Here is a 21,340-nt window from a genome sequence, read left to right as displayed (position 1 = left end):
TCTTTTTTATGTAACTGGTAGCATATTGTACATGTTGTTTTGCTCCTTGTTTTAGTCACTCAACATGGAATTATACATGTTAGCAAATTTCTTTTTTTTTTCTTCTTTTTTGAAACAGTCTCACTCTGTCGCCCAGGCTGGATTGCAGTGGCAGGATCTGGGCTCCACCTCCTCATGTGATCCTCCTACTCCAGCCTTCCCAGTAGCTGGGACTACACCACACCCTGCTAATTTTTATGGGTTTTTTTGTAGAGATGGGGCTTCACCATGTTGCCCAGGCTGGTCTCAAATTTCTGAGCTCAAGTGATCCATCCACCTCGGCCTCTCTAAGTGCTGGGATTACAGGTGTGTGCCATGGCACCCAACCAAATTTTAGCAAATTTCTACATATATTGTTTGGCATCCTATTACTTTTTCTCATGTATCCAATTATGTCAGTACTATTTTCTAAAAATTGAGGGACATACATTATTCCTAGGATTATGATTGCACTAAAGTCCTCACAGCTGAGAAACGTTCTTTTTTCTCATTTGTTCAGAAGGCATTTATTAAGCCCTTTCTCTGCTGGATGCAGTGCCAGACTCTGCCCTGAGGAGCCTCCCTGAGGCCTAGACACCCTGTGCCCCACTATGGGCCACAGAGGAGGCTTTCCACAGTACTAGCTGAGCTTCCAGCCCCATACAGCTCCTTGTTTGGCCTGAACTGTATTCACACTGTAGACATTAGCTTCTCAGGTTCCAAATATCCTGGTTGCAGTTTCCTCCTCTATTCTGATCATGTAAATAAAGTGCTTGCTCATTCCTGTCAATGATGTTGACAAATGTACCCTTCTAAATAGTGGGATGGGAAATGCCAAGTAGATTATAGCCAAGGATATTTTTCCCAATTTAGAAAACATAGTTGCTTTCCCTCCATCTATCATTAATATCACCCATCAGTCTATTTATTGACTCTGCATAGAAATTCTGGATGTTGCACTGAAATTGCAAGAGATATCAGCACTTTGCCACAGAAGAGCTTATAAGGGGAATGCAGATTTCTTTAAGTCTCTCTGTGGATGGGCAGAGAGGCCTTATGGAGCTTCTGTAAGGCTAGAGTATCAGGTCTGAAGTGGTCAGAATCTATCCAGCTCTGCAAACAGCCTATAAGATGGATGGGTACCTTGCTTCCCTGTATTCCTAGAGCCTTACCAGGGCCTGGCACAGGGAGGGCCCCTGGGCCTCAGTTTCCTTGCTTGCATTAATAGTAACTCATAGCTGTTGTGAGCACCAGATAAGGTGGATGCACTTTGTCAGTAAATTAGGCACTTAGTATCCACTGTTGACGCAAATGCATTCTGTGACATGTTTGAGGAGTAAATGAAGTAATGTATTAAAATCACAAACACTTTATAAACTATAGAGCTACACAAATAGGACAGTTTATTGTTATCTAGCTTTGTTCCTTCATTTAAAGTTACCGTGATTTAACCAGGCTCAATGGCTCATATCTATGATTCCAATACTGCGGGAGGCTAAGGTGGGAGGATCACTTGAGGCCAGTAGTTTGAGATCAGCCTTGAAAACATAGTGAGACTCTACAACAACAACAATAAAAAATTTAATTAGCCAGATGCGGTGGCGCATACCTGCAGTCCCAGTTACTCGGGAAGCTGAGGCAGGAGGATCACTAGAGCCCAGGAGTTCAAGGTTGCAGTGAGCTATGATTGCACCAGTGCACTCCAGCCTGGGTGACAGAGCAAGACTTTGTCTCTATAAATTTAAAAAAGTAAAAATAAAAGTCTGGGTTCAGTGGCTCATACCTGTAATCCCAACACTTTGGGAGGCCAAGGCAGGTGGATCACTTGAGTCAGAGTTCAAGACCATCCTGGCCAACATGGTGAAAAATACAAAACTAAGCTGGGTGTGGTAGCACACACCTGTAATCCCAGCTACTTGGGAGGCTGAGGCACTAGAATAGAATTGCTTGAACCCGGGAGGCAGAGGTTGCAGTGAACCAAGATCATTCCACTGCACTCCAGCCTGGGCAACTGAGTGAGACCCTGTCTCAAAAAAAAAAAAAAAGAATAAATAAAAGATAAAGACACAGTGATTTAAAGATAACAGTATCAGAGCCAAAAAGCAATACTAGACCCAAGGATGAGAGTCTTTGATCCCTAACTTATGGTTCACAGATTTAGTATTTTGTCTGGTCAAGCTAGTAGAGGAAATAATGGTCTGGAATGGGAGAAGGAATGTGTGTGATCCATATGTTTATCTGTAGAAGATACTTAAATTAGCATTGGTCATGATTGCTCACGGGCAAGTCAAGACCAGACTAACCAGGCTTGAGGACCTAGACATTTGGCTCTGGACTGGGATCTTCCAGCCTTGGTGAATGAAGTCTCCCCTTTGTCTTCTCTGGTGAGCATACCACTGCCAAGTTCACATTGTGTTGTTAATTTTTTTTTTTTTTTAAGAGACAGAGTTACCCAGGCTGAGTGCAGTAGTGCAATGATAGCTCACTGTAGCCTCAAACTCCTGTGCTCAAGCAGTCCTCCCACTTGCCCAAAGCCACACGACTAGTAAATAGTGTAGCTGCAATTCAGGTCAATACTGTCTGTCTCCAAAGCCTGCAAGTAGCCTCTCTACCCCACCACCAATGCACGCCCACAGAAAGCATCTCAGTGAAGAAGAAATCTTTGTGGAAATATTTTTCCATTTTCCTTAGATGTTATAAAGGAACCTTATTTTATAATTTTACCAACCTCTTAATCTAGGTTAAACTACAGTTAATTGTATTAAAATTTATATTTTCTGGACCAAATAAACTTATGTCAGTTGGAAAATACCATAGACAATTTTGTTGCATTGTATATTCTGGAGAGAATAGCAGAAATCATGAGTCTTCTAATAATATTTCAGTATTTATCTGAATGTCAACGATCAATGGGTAGATTTCCATCTACCTTCTCTCTGGGGGCCTTTCCTTTCTTCTGCTTCCTCCAACATCCTGTTTTATCTTTGAATATATTTCTTTATTTGTGAGACAGCAGTTTCTGGAGTAGATCTTTTTGTAACTCTTTGAGCCCAGTGAGATGTTCTTGAGACAAATGGGGAAAGTAGAAAGAAATATGCCTTTGGACAGTAACTCCTCTGAGCAATGGAAAGGGAAAACTTTCATTTTTGGATGGATAATTATCTGCCTGAACTCTGAGATGTTTTTTAAATATCCAAAAGCTGCTGACAGCCCAGGCCACAGTGAGCTTCTCTCCTGATGTACAGTGGCGTGGCAATTAGTCATAAAGACCTGTACCTCTCCGCCTAATGTAATACTCTTCTGGTAAGAAACTTCTGTTCAGAGAACCACAATGATGATGTTTTAGGCTAATTCCACAGACATAGTCAATCAGTAAATATTTACAGAGTGTCCACTATGTACTCAACACCCTAAACTTAAATTTGTGTAGAACTTAGACGTGAGGATTGAATTACAAGTGCATAGAACAGAACCCCCAACAGAGACATGAATCATCACTTTTATGTAAAGATGAGACTAGCAAATTTTCTAGTTATGAAAAGGTAGTTACATAGCATGAAGGTGAGAAATGGTATGTTTTTAGAGCCTGGAAGAGTTGGGCCCCCAATGAATATCCTTGTATAGTTCAGCAGATTGAACAAAACCAGTTGGATGCCATCAAAGGCTTGCAGTGGGACTCAAATGGTGAAAGCTAGTGCTGGTCCAACATCGCCATGAGCCAGGTTACATGTAGCCAAATAAATGCTTCTCACACCTATGTCCTCATGTCAGCCCCTCACATGAACAACAGTGCACAGCTGTACACGCACAGCCAGGCAGCACCTGTGTGGCATCATCTTCCAGACTGACATCTGGAATCCCCTTTGTAAGTAAAGCACTGAAGCTTCATTCCACAATGACTCACTGCCACTGCTCCCAAACACATCCCTCTTGTCCATCTGCCCATTTCCTGACCGCCCAACATTCTTGGGCCCTGGCTCAAATGTGAGCCCAGCCTGAAGTCTGCATCCACACTTCCTTCTCACCTTCTCTTCTGTTCCATCTCTTTCAGTGGTTCTCAGCTACAAGTCCACCTCCTCCTTCTTTTTGCCTGCTTTGTTTGAATTCCTCCAGTGTTTATAGTTGGTGTTTCAGAGTACTTTAGTATTTCATTGGTACTTTGATGCAGCCTAAAGTTGGTACTTTAGTACTTCATTATATACAGATTTGTTGTACTGTTTTCCAGTCATTTTATGGATTCTGTGTATTATACTTCTTTCATAGCTCCCACGGAGGTTAGAGTGATACCTGGTCCCTATGAGGAGTGAGGTGGAATGTCAGGAGGGCATAGTTTGCAAAACATCCCCCCAGTGGGATTGATGCCTTTTCAGCGGGTTCTGTCCTCTTCATTTGCTAGCCACTGCTTGTTCTATGAGGGTGCTCCCTACTTATGCCAGTGAATTATTTTTTGGTAAGTGGGGTAATTTTCTTTCCCAGTCTCAGAGAAACACTTCTGCCATTTGTGATGAAATCATCTTCCAGTTCCTTGCCTCCCAGGAGACTGATAAGGAGACAAGACAAATGTATTAGGAAAGCCCAGCAGAGGAAAAGCTCCTGCGGAGAGAGTGGTGTAGCTGTCTGCTTCATGTAGGGCACTCTTGCTCTGTAGCGTAGAGTATTTTTTAGGTGGACTAGAGGTGGACTCAGAGCAAATGCCTGCCTGATACAGGCAAAGTTCACACAAAAAAAGAAAGAAGGCTGCTGGTGGGCTGGGGTGGCAGGTGAGATTGACCTTGGGCTTTAAAGAAGGCTGAGGAAACTTAGTTCCGCAGTGGGAGGCAGGAGTGAGGCCTGGAAGGACCATGGAGTGTTTGTGTTGGACGATGGAAGAGAGAAACATTTGAGGGCATGAACTTACTTCTGTCCTTGAAAAAGCAATCCACTGAACCCTAAAATATATCAACCCAGAGGGCTTCCTTTCGAGTTTTTATTTTTTAGATCATTCAGTAACCTTAGTGCAAAGATGTCATAAAGCCAAGCTTAGGACTACTTGGGGACCAGTTCCCACGCTCTTCATGTGTTAAAATTCTTTAGCAGTTGCTTTGAAACTAACATTTTTCTAATCTTGAAATATTTAATAAAGCAGCTTTCTGCTAAAGAGCTCAAAGCATTTTACAAACCTTATCTTGAGGATATCTGCATATTTTATCATTATAAGTCATTTTTTTAGCCTACAGAATTTCATCTTCTTTCCTTTAGTAACATGTAATGTGACCTCCCTTCTCCCATTTTATAGAAGAAAAACCAAACCTTCATAATGTTTAGATAATTCACCCAAGGTCACTTGGCAGAACCTGGAATCAAATGCAAGTCCTCTGGTTCCAAAACCTTCATCCCTGTGTCATTCAGTTATATCACATGGACTCTTAAACTGAGCCTCAAAATCCTCCAAAAGTGCAAGTGACCTGCCCAGAGCTGTACAGCACAGAATGTTCAGAGGGGTGGGGGGTATAATAACTCCAGATGCCACTGGAGACAAGTAGTGTAGAGACATAAATGGGATCCCCGCCTCTTCTGACATCCAGAATCCAGAATCTCTGGGTCTTTCCACTTGGGTTGTGACCTTCCTCATGTCAAGCACAAATCAGTCCTTCATCTTTGTCTGCATTTAGCTGGTAGCATTTGTCTCCTAAGACTTGGTCACAAAGGAATCCATGTGACCTTCAGGACTTCTGGTCTAAACTAGAAAAAGATCCTGTTTCTACTCAGTGTCTGAGGTATTTATAAAACAGAAGTAAGTAAAGCCTGCCTTGAAATGCTGTACACACCAGGTACTGTTGCCCCAGAACCTTCTCTCGGTCTTGGAAGGGCAAGAAGCACAGAGCTTTTCCTGCTGTCTATCCCTGTGTAACAGGCTGAGCCCTGAGGGGCGCTCTTGCTCCCAGGTGGCAGAATTTAGCATCAGAGAGCCGCACAGCTGAGAGAGATGGGTGGACGAGTGACCTCAACTCTGGCCAGCTGGGGTGAGTGGGCCAAGCAAGTCTCTCCTTTGGCAGGTAAGGAGAGGGGCTTGGCCAGTTGGTCGTTGGTCAGTTTTCCTCACAGATGCCTGCCATGGGGAAATGCAAGATTGTTAGAGTTATAATGGGCCGCTCGTGTTAATGCTCTCTCATTAAGAGCCCCAGAGTGTGTTTTAGCCAAGTCCTCGGGGCACTGGGAGGCTTGGGAAGCCAGAATGCTCAGGAACAGGGAGTCCCAGTTATTTTTGTTTTCTCATTAACTGAGAGTAGCTAAGTCCTTTTCTGTTGCAGCTCTGGGTGAAACATTCTTTGCCTGCCTGAGGGAGTTCCCTGGGGTGAGTGGTTCTTCAGGCAAGGGCTGCGCCAGGCACTGGGTCTTGCCCTCCCACCCACCTCTCCATCTCCTCCTTCCAGAAGCTTGTTTCCAGACGTAGAAGAGTGGGTGGCATCTCTGCTGTTCCCAGGACATGCCCAGGACAATCAGTCTGGAGATGCCCTCTTCTTCAGTTGTATCCTTCTCCTAAAAATTCCAGTAAACTAGGTGCTTGAGTTCATTGGGTTCTAATAAACTGTGATTTTGCTTTTGATATTACAGAATTTAATTATGGCATAGATTTTTTAAAATACAATGTTTAGGACAAATCTCAATATTCAGGTACCTGTTCTCTTAGAAAATCTAGAACCTTCCTAGAGGAAACATCTGGCTTAGGATTTTTTTATTTGTTCCCAGGTATGGATTGATGGTTTCTCAGTGGAAGAGAAAATTTTGGCTGTGATTTTACTAAGTGCTTTACCCATTCGTTCTCTCGTAGACAGTACTATTCTTTCAGCAGGGTTATTTGCTATTGGGAGAGGCCAGCTTCCCTTCAGTATTAGTAAGGGCACAGAAAAGTGCCCAATTAAATGCTCATGTTTAACTGGTGACTCAGTCTTCAGATATTTTTAGTTTGGCAACTTTCTTTTGTGGAAGCTTAGGGGTTAGTAGCCATTTCTGATATTTAAATATGAGGTTCCCGTTTTCCTGCATTGGATAATTTTACTCCTCCTGAGAACTGGTAGACCATTTTTTGAAATTCCAACAGGTTGAGTGTGTGACCTTATGACTTTGTGGAACTGTTTATGGGACATGATGATAACCACTTATTATCCAGTGATTTATTAAGTCTAACATGGTTCCATTTTAGAAGAATCAAGAAGACTATGTCCTGGGATTAATTTTAAACTCACTGGAGGAGGCCCAAGCTGTCAATCAGCCAGCGAGTTCGTTGCTAATGAGACCTGTGTGTCAGGAAGGAGTATGTTTTGTGGTCGTTTTCTACCTGTCAACTTAGGTTATTTACTGAGGCAAAATGGAGGAAAATTGAATAGTGGAGATGGTAATAGCGAATATTTTGGGGTACTTACTGTATGCCAGGCATTGTTTTAAAATGCTCTTTATGTATTAACATATTCAGTTTACAGATGATGTTGAGAGGGATTAAGGAACTTGCCCCAGGACAAATACTGTAGCTGGATTTGCCACTGGCTGTCTCACTGCAGGACTGTACCCTAAACGAAATTTACTTCTTAAACCAGATGGAATTGGAATAGAGAAATCCTTTAGGGGTTTGGTTTGGTTTTCCTTGAGAGGTATTTGCCTTAGGACCCATAAGTATCAAAGCTTGTTATGTTAGATCCTTTCAGGTTGCAAGGAATAGAGATCTCCCCCTTCCGCAGGTGTCTGGGTCTCTGAGCTCCCTCACTTTGCTGATAGCTGAGAGGAAAGAATGGTTCTGACAGCTGAATCACAGAGATAAGACAAGCCAATAAGTATTTGTTCACAGAATGCAATTCGTATTGTGTTCACTAGTCATCTGTGGGTGTTTGTGTCAGTTAGCTATCATCTGAATTGATTGGAGCTTGTCTGAGTAACAAGGGGCCTTACAGAAGGATGTGCAAACAGTCCCTTCAGCCACTAAGGACAGGAATGTGGAACTCCCGCGTCATGAGAGGTGATTTGGGCATATTCTCTAACCATTCTAGAAGCTAGAAGTTTGAAAACAAGGTGTTGCAAGGTTAGTTTCCTTAGGCTCTGAAGGCAGGACTATTCCCCGCCTGCCTCCTGACTTCTGATGGTTGCCAGCCATCCTTGGCATTCCCTGCTGTAGATACGTGGCTCCAGTCTCCACCTCTCTCTTCAGATGGCCTTCTCCCCTATGTATCTGTGTCCAAATTTCCCTTCTTCCAAGGACACCAGTCATGGGGTTAGGACCCCCTCCAACCAGTACGAGCCCATCTTGACTTGGTTACATCTGCAAAGACCCAATTCCCAAATAAGGTCACATTCACTGGTTTCAGGTGGACGTGAATTTTGGGGGTTACTGTTCAGCTTGCTACACCAGATAATGTGTTTCCTGTGTTTGAGGTCTCTGCTCAGTTTGTTCTCTATTTCTGCACTATGAGTTATGAACTGTCAGTGAATATTGATATTCCAAGGCTGAAAGCGTCACCATGCAGGTGGAATGAATATGATTAAATTGTTGACACAGCTGAAAGAAAATATATAACTGTTTAATTTATTTGAAGAAAGAACAAAGGCCCTGAGGGTCGTTAGTTCTTATGAATTTTACTATGAAGTAGGCTGGAACATGGCCATTTTTCTGTTACAAAGTACAGCGATAGTTATTTCCTGTGCTCTTTAGCCAACGACTGTAATTCTATCCCTAGAATCTCAGACATTTCTAGCTAAAAAGAGTCCTTTGGCATCATCTACTTCTAATCTAACTTTCTCATTTTACAGATGGTCTTTAGGGCCCAAAAAGATGAAGTGCCTTGGTTCAAGGTCATCAGTCAGGAAGGGGTAGAGCAGACACCAGGACCCAGGTCTCGGAGCCCCAGGACTGGAGCTTTTCCTAGTGCAGTGGTGGTTTCTCGCTGCATCTGTGCCTCCATCTTAAAATAATGCTTTTAGCCGGGGGAGAGCAGAAAGAGGCGTGGGAGACACAGCTCAGATGGAAATACCAGTCAAGCTTGTCTTAGAGACCAGTGCAACACTGGGATTTCCTTTAGTGACTAGATGCTGGGCATTTGGCAGCACCTTGGTTTTTTCTTTGTTAATGCAGAGACTGTAAATGGAATTCTGACTACCATTTACAGCACCTAAATCCCATTCATAAAATGGCAGGGAAGGTGTGGACCAGCCAACAGTGGAGGGATTGTCATAAGTACACAGGAAGCCCAGCCCATTATGGAGGTGGAGCTGGGCTTGGGGTGGGGGTAGGGAGATGCTTCCTTTTCATCTTCGACCTACCAGCCCTCCAGCTGTTCTCTGTGACTTCTGTTCCCTATCTAGGCTGCCTTGTGTTCATTTTAACGGGATTTCGCCTGCCTGGAAAGTGGGGCGAGGCACACGAAATAATACCATGGGATCAGAGTTTGCTGTGTCTAGAACAAGTTTAGAATATTAAAATTCAGTGGCAAGTCAGATTTGGAAAAAAAGAATACCATAAAATAAAATGCAGCAAGACAAAGTGAATGTGAAAATTTTTCTTCTAAAATTACTTAACTCCTCATTTAATACCTTTGTATATGCACTGTACACACATACTCATACTAACACATGCTTCTACATTTTATATGGTTGTCCATGGGGGATATCCATAGGGGATAGTTCCAGGTCCCCTGCAGATACCAAATCCATAGATGATCAAGTCTGATAAAACCTATGTGTGTCCTCCTATATACATTCTAGATTACTTATAATACCTATTTCAAAGTAAATGATGTATAAATAATTGTTATACTGTATTGCTTTTATTTAAAATTTTTATTTTTTTCTTTTCATATTATCTTTTCTTCTTCTTTTTTTTTTTGAGATGGAGTCTCACTCTGTCACCCAGGCTGGAGTGCAGTGGTAAGATCTTGGCTCATGGCAACCTCCGCCTCTTGGGTTCAAGCAATTCTCCTGCCTCAGCCTGGGATTACAGGCACATGCCACCATACCTGCATAATTTTTAAATAATTTTTGGTAGAGATGGGATGTCGCCATATTGGCCAGGCTCATCTCAAACTCCTGGTCTCAAGTGATCCATCTGTCTTGGCCTCCCAAAGTGCTGGGATTACAGGTGTGAGCCACCGCACCCAGCCTTATTGTTGTCTTTTTTTTTTTTTTTCAAATATTCTTCATCTGTGGTTGGTTGAATCTGCAGTTAAGGAGGGACAGCTGTACTTCATTAACTAAAGCTGGGTTCTAGATCTTGCTGCTCCATGAGTCTTTCCTTGCTTAATTTTTTTCCTGGACTGATGATTTTTTTTTTTTTTTTGAGACAGAGTCTTGTTCTGTCACCCAGGCTAGAGTGCAGAGGTGCAATCTGGGCTCACTGTAACCTCCGCCTCCTGGGTTCAAGCAATTCTCCTGCCTCAGCTTCTCGAGTAGTTGGGACTGTAGGCACACACTGCCACGGCTGGCTAGTTTTTTATATTTTAGTAGAGACAGCGTTTCACCGTGTTGCCCAGGCTGGTCTCGAACTCCTGAGCTCAGGCAGTCCACCTGCTGCAGCCTCCCAAAGTGCTGGAATTACAGTCATGAGCCACCATACCTGGCCAGATTATTCTTGTCTAAGCTTCTAAAGTACATACAGCCTTAGCATAAATTTCTTTTCTTCCTGGTTAAAATGAGAATTTACTTAACTGCCATCCTGCACAATGCTAGGTACACAGGAGGTAGTCAGGTACTTAATTAAGCCTGCTGAAACACAAGGGGGGTGTCCCCAGGGACGTGCAGAAGTGACTGTTCCTCAGGACTTCAGGCAGAAGCCTTGGATTGAGGCTGTGGAGTTGGACCACAATAATTATAAATCTCTCATAGGATTGCCTTCCCTGAATTGAATTGAATTTTAAAATCTTCGCATTTTTTGAGAGTTGAGGAAATTAATTCTCCACTGAATTTGCTATTTAAAAAAAGTTGTGGGAGGACATTGTCTATCATATCACTCAAGATCCCCTTACATAAAGTCCCACTTTTTTTTTTTAATAATTCTGTGCCAGATAAGCCTTGTTTCTAGTGAGTATCTGTTATGCCACTGGGTGTAAGAGCACAATATATGTAAACTCTCTTTCCATTTTGGAAACTATAGGTCTGACTGGGTTTCCCCTCCGCCCCCCACCACAGTCAGAAAGCTCAGATAAATTAAAGCATCATCACAGCCAGGCGTGATGGCCCACATCTGTAATCCCAGCACTTTGGGAGGTTGAGGTGGGTGGATCACAAGGTCAGGAGTTCAAGACCAGCCTGGCCAACATGGTGAAACCCCATCTCTACTAAAAATACAAAAATTAGTTGGGCGTGGTGGCGGGTGTCTATAATCCCAGCTACTCAAGGGGCTGAGGCAGAGAATTGCTGGCCTTGTGTTGCCACATCTTCTGATTTTATTTCCAAGAGAAACCTGGGAGGCAGAGGTTGGAGTGAGCCAAGATCACACCCCTGCACTCCAGCCTGGGTGACAGAGTGAGACTACGTCTCAAAAAAAAAAAAAAAAAAAAAAAGCATAATCACATGTATTAAAGCTTTATCACATACATAATTATGTATGTTGACATATGTATTTTCTAGTTTTTAAAAATTTCTTAGATTTTCTTAGTTGCTATTTTAAAGCTTTGTTCTAATAATAATAAATATTTATAGTTATTATGAATTCTGGGAAATAGAAAAAGAAATTGCCAACACTTATAACCCAGTGATTTTAGCATTCATAAAGATTTGAGTATATCATATTTCCTTCTGTATCTTTAGAAATTGCCAACTAAAAGAGTCTAGAAGTCACAGTGACTTCAACTGTTGATTCTCTCATGTAAAAGAAGTCCTGAGATAGGCAGTCTGGGTCTGATATGGGGGCTCCATTAAGTTGTCAGGAACCCAGATTTCTGTCTCTCTGCTCTGCTGTCCTCTTAATGGGGCTCCTAGAGAGACTTCAAGAGGGCTGTTAGAGTTGCAGCCATGTTTTCTGCATTCCAGGGACACAGGAAGGGAAAAGGGCAGAGGAAGGGTGCACTCCCTGCCCTTTAAGGAGCCTTCCCAGAAATTAGATCAACCCTTCCAGAGCTGACCAGAATTTAGTTATGTGGACTCACCTAGGTAAGGGAAGCTGGGGTATAGTATTTTTCAGCTGGGCACATTTCACAGGTTTTTGCTAGTAAGGATGAAGGGGACACTTACTATCAGAAAGCAGTCAGCAGTCTAAAACATTTCCAGATCTTTTACTGTGCATATAGATTCAGTAAGGGTGTTTTCTTGAAGCTGTCTCAAATAGTTTGTGGAAAGAGTTCAGGTATAAATAAACCTCAATGAAAATATCAGTCAATAAAAGGCGCTACATCTTGTTATCCTATCAGCTTTGCCACTGCCTTTGCATCATTTTTTCTAGGAATTTTTTATTTATACATATGCCGATTGTATATTTTAAAAATATTAAGTCAGTACAGACCTATTCAGGGCTAGAAGGGAACTTAGATGCTTTTCTCCAAGGGTTTCATGTTCAGATGCTTACAGGGACCATTCTGGTACCATAAATGATTAAAGCAGCCAGGGGTCTGTGGTGGGGAAGTGGTGGGGACTGTGGCCACCTGGAGAGAGCTCACCAGGTCTGAAAGGGGCAGCTCTGCTCAGCTTTCCATTGTTGCTATGTGAGAATGCTGGCCCTGTGTTGCTACATCTGATTTTATTTCCAAAAGAAACCAGAAATGTAGATTTTTATCTGAAATCTCCTGGTGTTAATAATTTGGCAACAAATAAATTAATTTTTTTTAAATGCCAGCTGAATGCAACACCACCCCATGGGCTCCGGTTTAGGACCTTGGATCTGGCTCATGCCCTGTTTTTCATTTGTCAGCCAAGCCTGTGGGGTCAGGTGGCCTGTGATGTGGCTGGAGACTTTGCTCTTCCAGCCCCACTTCACCACAGCCTTGTCCTCTATGCTTAAATTGTCTCAGAATAGGGACAGATAATAAAAATTGGAAGTTGGGCAAGACTGTGCTGAAGGTTAATTGATTATTTCCTTCACCGGGCTTTGATTTTCTTCTGAAGTCATTTTGGTGTGGTGGAATCAGAAAAAAAAATTGGGCTTGAATCCCAGCTCTGCTGTTTACAGCTGTCTGACTTTGGGCAAGCCTCTGGTGTCTCGTGTGTCTCCCGCACCATCCATTTTCTTGCTTGCCTCTTTCTCTTTCTCTGCTTACCTGCCTTCTAGTAGCACAGCATGGTGATTAAAAGGAGGGTCTCCGGGGCCAGATATGAACTCTGGCTTTTCTACCCACCAGCTGTATAACACTGGACTTTGTATGCCTCAGTTACCTTGTCTATAAAATGGGGTAATAATAGCATCTACTTCATAGAGTATGGGAAGGATTAAATGAGCTAGCATATGTCAGGTTTGAAGAACAGAGCTTAGCACATAGATAGTGCTGCATAAACATTGGCTGTTTCCCCCATGTTCTTTCTTTTGCTTCTGCTGCTTTATAGATCTTTTAGCAGCTTCTAACAGTAGGCTCAGCTTGGGTCCCCCATCTCAGCGAGCACTTAGCTTCTGGTGCTTCCCAGCAGCCAGCCTCTGGCCCCAGTCTGAACTGAGACCCTGCAAGCGATGCAGTCCCCTTCCCATTGCTTTTGGCTCTGTTCTGTTTTTTTCTGTCCTTGCTGTATGTTTGGAAAAGAACAAATGAGTCCAATGGCTGTGCTGTCTTGATCTCAAGCCTTGCTAAGTTATTTCATTGGTCACACAGAGATGATACGTGTCCTGTTAGGCATTTCTGGAGATTATGTTATGAAAAAAGATTCAAAGCAATGTAAATTGCCATTAGCCAGAATCAGGAACACAGCAGAAAACTTGTCTTGGAAACTGGAGAGAGCCTGTCAGTCTTGGTGAATTCACAAAGCCTTCCTGTAGCAGGCCTGTTAAAAAGGCCAGTCATTGAAGACGGTGGCATACATGTTAATTAAATAAATTGTCTTTTCTCTAAAGACTTTAAATGCAGAGAAACTTAGACTGTGCTTACGTTTCATTTAAATTGCTTCTTTTTCATTCTTGAAAACATTACCATCCAATCTTTTTAACTTTTAGGTTAGTTTGAATAAGAGATCTGACTGACCAACACAACTATACAACTCTTCAAGGAAAACGTATTTGCAGTGAGAAGAATAAGTAACATTGGTATGTATTGCTGAGACTCTTATTTTTGCTTCTCCTCCCCTTAGGAAGCAGTGAGTAGAAGTGGGAAGGGAAGGATTTCTTTTTGAATTTGGTAAGTCCACCCCAGACCAACAAGGAAACTGGTGAAAACTACTTGTTGCATTACCCTGTTCTCTTTCCAACAAAGGTGATGAGGAAGAACTTCCACCTCAGTTCCATATTACCAACATGTAGTCAGAGAATTTCTTGTGGATTTTACTTTTGGCCCTCTACTAAAATGTGGAGACTTCAAAGCCTATATTAACAAGCTGCATCATCTTGGACGTTTCTTTGGCCTCAGTTTGGCATCTGTGGGAGGGCTCAGACAAGGTGAGGAATGGGAGCCGCAGATGAAACCTCCTGAGCATCTCAGTGCCGTGCTGATTAAAGTTTCGAACCCTCTCCCCAGAAAACTGCTCATGTGCACAAACTTTCACATGATTTCAGCAGGTTCTTAGACCCTAGGATTCCATAGGGAACCCACAGAACCCAAGTTAAGGATCCTTGTTTTAGGGGTTTATAGATAGCTTGCAGGAGATATGACTCCAGGAGTAAGGGGACATGTCACCAGAAGTTTGTTTTTTTTTTTTTTTTTTGAGATGGAGTTTCGCTCTTGTCCCCAGGCTGGAGTGCAATGGCACAATCTTGGCTTCCTACAAGCCACTCTTTCTGGGTTCAAGCGATTCTCTAGCCTCAGGCTCCCAAGTAGTTGGGGTTACAGGCATGCGCCACCATACCCAGCTAATTTTTGTATTTTTGGTAGAGTCAGGGCTTCACCATGTTGTCCAGGCTGGTCTCCAACTCCTGACCTCAAGTGATCTGCCCGCCTCGGCCTCTCAAAGTGCTACAATTACAGGCATGAGCCACCACACCCAGCCCAGAATTTAAGTTTTAAGAAAACTGTCTCCTCACAGAAGTTCAGCATAGCTGAGAGTATATTTATGGTCTGGCCTTGATTTGAAATTCTGTCAGGTAAGTTTTAAAAAATCCTTATCTTTGCCAGGCATGGCTCACACCTGTAATACCAGCACTTTGGGAGGCTGAGGTGGGCAAATCGAGAGGTCAAGAGATTGAGAGCATCCTGGTCAACATGGTGAAACCGCATCTCTACTAAAAATGCAAAAATTACCTGGGTGTGGTGGTACATGCCTATAGTCCCAGCTACTTGGGAGGCTGAGGCAGGAGAATTGCTTGAACCTGGGAGGCAGAGGTTGCAGGTAGCCGAGGTCATGCCACTGCACTCCAGCCTGGTGAAAGAGCGATACTCCGTCTCAAAAAAAAAAAATCCTTGTCTTGCCCTGATGGTGGAAGTCTAGTTACAGAGCTGTGATCTTAGATTTCCTTTCATTATTGAATTGGGAATCCCTGCCAGAGAGTGTCTGCCAAAGTGACCTTGAGTTTAGAAAAGGGTTTCTGAGTCTTCTCTGGACTTGCTGTAGGTCTTAGGATAGTTCAGTCAGTTACACCCCTAACACAATTTTTGGAAATTGTTTTGTGTTGCCAATTCTGTCTCTATCACTGGCTACCAGAGCTCTCATGATAACTGTTTTTAGCAGAGGCTACTTGAAACCATTTCAGGGTTAGCTGTTGCCATAGCTACCTTGGCTGTGAGAGTTACCATTTTCTCTTTTTTGTAAGCTTGTGGTTTCCCTGATTTTTAAGGTAATAGCTGATGTTCTGTTTTTCTGCCAAGCAGCAAGGAGAATACTGGATTTTTGTTGCGGTTGCTTTTGTTGTTGTTGATGTTTCGTTTTATATGTTTGGAGGGGTGTGTGGGTGTGTGGGTGTGTGTGTTGTATATAAGGTAAAGTTACTTCAAAAGATGAAATATTGGGAGAGCTTGGGAAAAGCCAGATAAGCATATATATTTTCTGTACTCCAGTTTTAGATTTTGGCCTAGTGGTCCAATTTGCTCTACTTTTAACCTAATTTTGGACTAATTACTTTTAACCTAAATTTGGACAGTTATATAGCCTCTGCAGGGAAAAAACAAAAGCAAAAACAAACAAAAAAAACTAGCCAAGCTGCATTTCACACCTGAAACCCTTAGAAGCCAAGACCACTGTGACCTGGGCTGAGTCTGTTGCAGACTCCAGCACTGGGGAGCCTGTGGGGAGCAGATGGCTGAGTCAGGCTGAGGTTGCTTCATCTCAGCCTCTTCTGCAAATAAAGGGGTGAGGCCAGCAGGCAGTACAACCACACCTGGTGGCACCAGCAGTCTCATCTGCGTTTCTGTTCAAGGCTGTAAACATAGCACTCACACACACCTGGGGCACCAGGTGCAGATTAAGTCTACAGAGAGGAAAAAAACTGACCTGTTAACAACAATCAAAGTGCTACCCCTGTCCTGTTGCTGCCTCTTTGACTGATCTTATTTTTCCCCCTCTGATGAAAGACACTATTCTCAGCATTTTACAATTTGCTTGTCTTAGAAATGCTCATGAGAGTATAAAAAGAAAAACACATAGTCCTCAGTTTATCTGTGCTCAGAACTGTTTGTGATTTGGATTATGGCCAGTTGATTAGGAGCTGTAAGGTACAGGCGGTGTCTGCCTCGGAGGACCCTGTGGATACGTCTGAATGTGGCACACCATCGCAGTGTCTCTTAGCCCACCATGTGTCTGTAGTGCGGTGGGCACCACCCCTCCTCACTGTGCTTGTAAACTGTGCCTCTTCCCCAGATCAAGATGAACGCCATGCTGGAGACCCCCGAGCTCCCCGCCGTGTTTGATGGGGTGAAGCTAGCAGCAGTGGCTGCTGTGCTGTACGTGATCGTCCGGTGCTTGAACCTGAAGAGCCCAACAGCCCCGCCTGACCTCTACTTCCAGGACTCGGGGCTCTCACGCTTTCTGCTCAAGTCCTGTCCTCTTCTGACCAAAGAGTGAGTAGACCTCATGCCCTGTATATGCTCACCTGCAGATGTATTTGGCTTTGTGTGATGTTCAAAGAAGAATCTACTCCCATCATGTCCTTAAGGCATCAGTGGAATATGGCATCACTGGTGTTAAAATAGCCACAGTCTGATTGCAGTCTAGTGTTTGAATCTGGGAGGGTAGGAGAGAATCAGATCTTTGTTGCCTGAAACACTCCTTCCTCACAGTGTGATGCCATTACCCATGACAGGGACTTCACAGAAAATTGTTGTCATTCGTAGGTAGATACGGAAAAGTTGGACAATATTCTAGTCCTTTAGCAAATACTTTGCTGCCGGTTCTAAGATGGAGAAACTATCCTCACCCAAAATAATTAATAGGCAAAAAAGCACAGATCCATTAGTTGAGTACTCTCCATCTGCCTTGTTAAAAAATGGTACCAAGCATTAGCTAAGAGAATGTGCTTAAAGAGAGTGCTTTGTCTGAGTGAACCAGGTTTCCCTATAGCAACCCAGATCTGTTTTTTGTTTGTTTGTTCGTTTGTTTTGAGATAGAGTCTCACTCAGTCACCCAGGCTAGAGTACAGTGGCATGATCTCGGCTTACTGCAACCTTTGCCTCCTGGGGTCAAGCGACTCTGGTATCTCAGCCTCCTAAGTAACTGGAATTACAGGTGTGCTGCACCACACCTGGCTAATTTTTGTATTTTTATAGAGACAGGGTTTTGCCATGTTAGCCACACTGGTCTTGAACTCCTGACCTCAAGTGATCCGTCTACCTCTCCCTCCCCAAGTGCTGGGATTACAGGTATGAGCCACTGCACCTGGCTCCAGATCTGTATTTTCGAGGTGGCAGGGGCAGGCTCTGCTTCTGATAGAGGAAACCATAGTTGTAAAATGAAGGGACTCTGCCCTCTGTGTCACACATACTGTTTTCGAGAGATGCAGTTTTAACTTTTTCCCTAGTGATGTCTTCTGAATGACTGTGTCTTCCTCCAGGGCTCAGGCCAAGCCTTATGCACAATCGGTCTGAATTGCTCACTCCTTTCTCGTCATGCTGCTTCACTCGCTTTGTGCTTCTTCAACCTTACTCAGTTCTGCCTGCGCCTTCTCAGACTGAAGCTACTCAGAGAGATGTCTTGCTCAAGTGTGCCCCCTCAGCACATGACTAACGCAGTTGCTAAGACCCAATGGATAGTGGTAGAAGCTCTTCTCTGCATCCTGATGCCACCTCTCATCCCCTCTTTTGGCTGTTGGGGACACTGGGTGAATGATTCTCTTCTAAGAGCAGACAAATGGGCAACAAATATCTGAGAGTTTGGGCCCCTGCTTTGTGTAGTTCTCTGGTTAATTTTTACATGCTGTTAGCCAAGGCTGGACAGCTACCGTTATGGGCTGGGGTGTTCTGAGTGTTCATATTCGGTACTCTTATACGTTTTCTCATAGTTGTGACAGTGATGCCATGACCCCAAGTCAAGAGAGATGTTGCCTAATCGTGGTGGACACCACTATAAATGTCATCATATTGAATTTGGAACTGTTTCTGCTGAGGAGATTTTCCTTACAGTAGGCTCCATAACCAGTCACAAGACCAAGGACGTGGTATTCTTATATGCAGTGTTTGCAGTTAAAAATCAACTCTGTAAAGGATGTGCACAGTATATGTTTTGAAAATCATCTAGTATTTTCATACTTGTATTTTGAATGTTTCTTTTTTCTTTTGTTTTCTTTTTTTTTAATATATAAACAGGATCTCACTCTAGCCCGGGCTGGAGTGCAGTGGCATGATCTTGGCTCACTGTAACCTCCGCCTACCAGGTTCAAGCAATTCTCCTACCTCAGCCTCCCCAGTAGCTGGGACTACAGGCATGCGCCACCACACCCAGCTAATTTTTGTATTTTTTGGTAGAGGTGGGGTTTCACCATGTTGGCCAGGCTGGTCTTGAACTTCTGACCTCAGGTGATCTGGCCGCCTCGGCCTCGCAAAGTGCTGCGATTACAGGCATCAGCCACCACACCCAGGCTGCATTTTTTTAAATACTTAATTTAGATAAATCAATAATTTGGACTGGCTACTGTCATTTACACCCACTTTGAGCTTTCAATTTGGGTAGGACTGCTAGGCCCAGTTCTTTAATCATCTCATTTTTAGAGAGCTCTTAAAATCCAAACTATTTAAAACCCTGCAAGTTTCTGTGCAGATGAGTGCAAATTTCCACCCAGCATTGGTTCCTGAGTCATTAGAGGGAGGAGGCCATGCAAAAGCTGCTGTTGCCCAGGCTCCAGAAAAACATCATGTAACGTTTGATTCTGTACTAATTGTTCATAGTGTAAAGGAAAGGTGATTATGGCAGTTGGTTTATCTCCTTTTCTTTTTTTCCTTTAAAAAATAGTCTGGAGACATTAAGCCCAATGGTTTCTCTTTGCTTTTTTCCTTCTCTGGCACGTTTTCTTGGTGAGTCTAAGTTGTGACCTCTACTGAAATGGCTCCCACCCAGCTTGCGTTATGGAAGTGCATCCCCAGCCCCATCTCCTTGGACCTAGTGGCTGTGTTGAGAAAATTAGCATCAACCTGACCCAGGGGCATCAGCACAGAGCCCCCTGGTCATTGGCTGATTGCCACCGTCTCTCCTGGTACCTGAACTAGGCAGGGGTGGCGGTCACCAGGTCAGACCTGGTGATTGTTTAGGAATTAGCTTTGGTTTAAAGGTGTATGTGAAGGAACAAATTCTCCAGAACCAATTTACTTCCAAAACCTCTCCCTTTGATTATAGGACCAGCCCTCTTAAAGCATGTTGGAGCATTGCTTAAGCAGCTAACTTCTAAACACCTGAGTAGTCTGACTTGAACTTGACAATTAAAGGGCAAAAGGATTCACTTTATTGCCCCTCCATCCTTCCACTCACCTCTTATTTCTGATTTAGATTCTAATTCTAGGAATCACTGTATCCTATGTTCATGTCTTATATCACCAAAATGTTTTCACGTTACTATTCTCTTTTGTCTCCATTACTACTGCATTTGAAATTTGTTGAGTACCTTTCATAGACATTATACCATTTAGTCTTAGTTGGACTCATTTTTCCTTTCATTGTAAGGATGAGGAAACTGGGAATAGCAGAGAGGGAAACTGAACCCAAACTGGAGTGTGACACCAGGTTAGTTGCCTTCCTATCTGTGGGGAAGTGAACGGGGACTTTTCCTGGGTACAGGTGAGAGAATCGAGGCGGAGGCCAACCCCTGACGAGAGTCCCTGGGTAGACTTTAATTCCCATCTGACCCTCTGTTTCTGTCACTCCATCAGAAGCTACTGTCCCCCCTGGTCTTTTTCTGTGTCACATGTCTGTAACAACCTCCCATGTGTTGGAAGCTGAGGGTAGGAAACACGTCTGTTGGGACGGAAAGTGTTTCTGGGACTTTGAAGATTTTTTTCCTACAAGGAAGCCTGTCTACAGCCTTCCCAAGCACCCGCCTGGGCTGGAAAGTTCTGTTAACTGATTTACAACAAGCTGTTAGTATTATTCAGTAATTCTGACTGCAGGTAGTTGGTTATCATGACGTGCAGAATCAGGACATGTCCTTCCTCGTGGTTCTGGTATAGAAAAAGTGCTGACAAAAGGTGAACATCGGAAGCATGCTGCGGGAGCAGGGATTATTGCTTTCCCCTCTTAGCATTAAGGTCACTTCGAAAATCTGTTTTAAGATGATTTACCCAAAGATACATTATAAATTAATCTTTTAATGTCTGGAGGAAAACTTTGCTTTAATGGAATGCTATGTCTCTTGTTCACTTAGAAACAGATCAATATTTACCTAGTGATTCATTTCTGGTTCTCAAGAAGTGTTTGCTTTTAGTAAAATAAGAAGACTAATGCTCAGTTCAGAATTATAACAAAAATCTAGATAGTGATACAAATCTTTTTTCTGAATAAAAACTTTAATGTATATTCATTGTTTTAAATGGAAGAGGTGGAGCACACAAACATTATCTGTAAGTGCTCTCTCTCTCTTTTTTTTTTATTTTGAAACGGAGTCTTGCTCTGTCACCCAGGCTGGAGTGCAGTGGCACCATCTCAGCTCACTGCAACCTCCGCTTCCCGGGTTCAAGCGATTCTCCTACCTCAGCCTCCTGAGTAGCTGGGACTACAAGGCGCCCACCACCACATCAGGCTAATTTTTGTATTTTTAGTAGAGACAGGGTTTCACCATGTTAGTGAGGCTGGTCTCAAACTCTTGACCTCGTGATCTTCC

General features: G+C 43.2%; 1 protein-coding gene across 1 annotated transcript in view; it reads left to right on the top strand.

Annotated features, from left to right (window-relative positions):
• ABHD2 (abhydrolase domain containing 2, acylglycerol lipase) overlaps positions 1-21,340 on the top strand; it is a 103,133-nt gene that overhangs the window by 9,308 nt on the left and 72,485 nt on the right. The window contains exons 2-3 of the mRNA XM_012463878.2: positions 14,111-14,200; positions 16,900-17,099. Coding sequence (XP_012319301.1) covers positions 16,906-17,099 — 194 coding nt within the window. The 5' untranslated portion in view covers positions 14,111-14,200; positions 16,900-16,905. The remainder of the gene's footprint in view (positions 1-14,110; positions 14,201-16,899; positions 17,100-21,340) is intronic.

Source organism: Aotus nancymaae, unplaced genomic scaffold (genome assembly GCF_030222135.1).
Source record: "Aotus nancymaae isolate 86718 unplaced genomic scaffold, 86718_ANA_hifiasm-v0.15.2.pri h1tg000014l, whole genome shotgun sequence".
In the NCBI taxonomy this organism is placed as follows: Eukaryota; Metazoa; Chordata; class Mammalia; order Primates; family Aotidae; genus Aotus; species Aotus nancymaae.
Note: the sequence above shows the minus strand (reverse complement) of the source record. Positions and strands in the feature narration are given on the sequence as shown.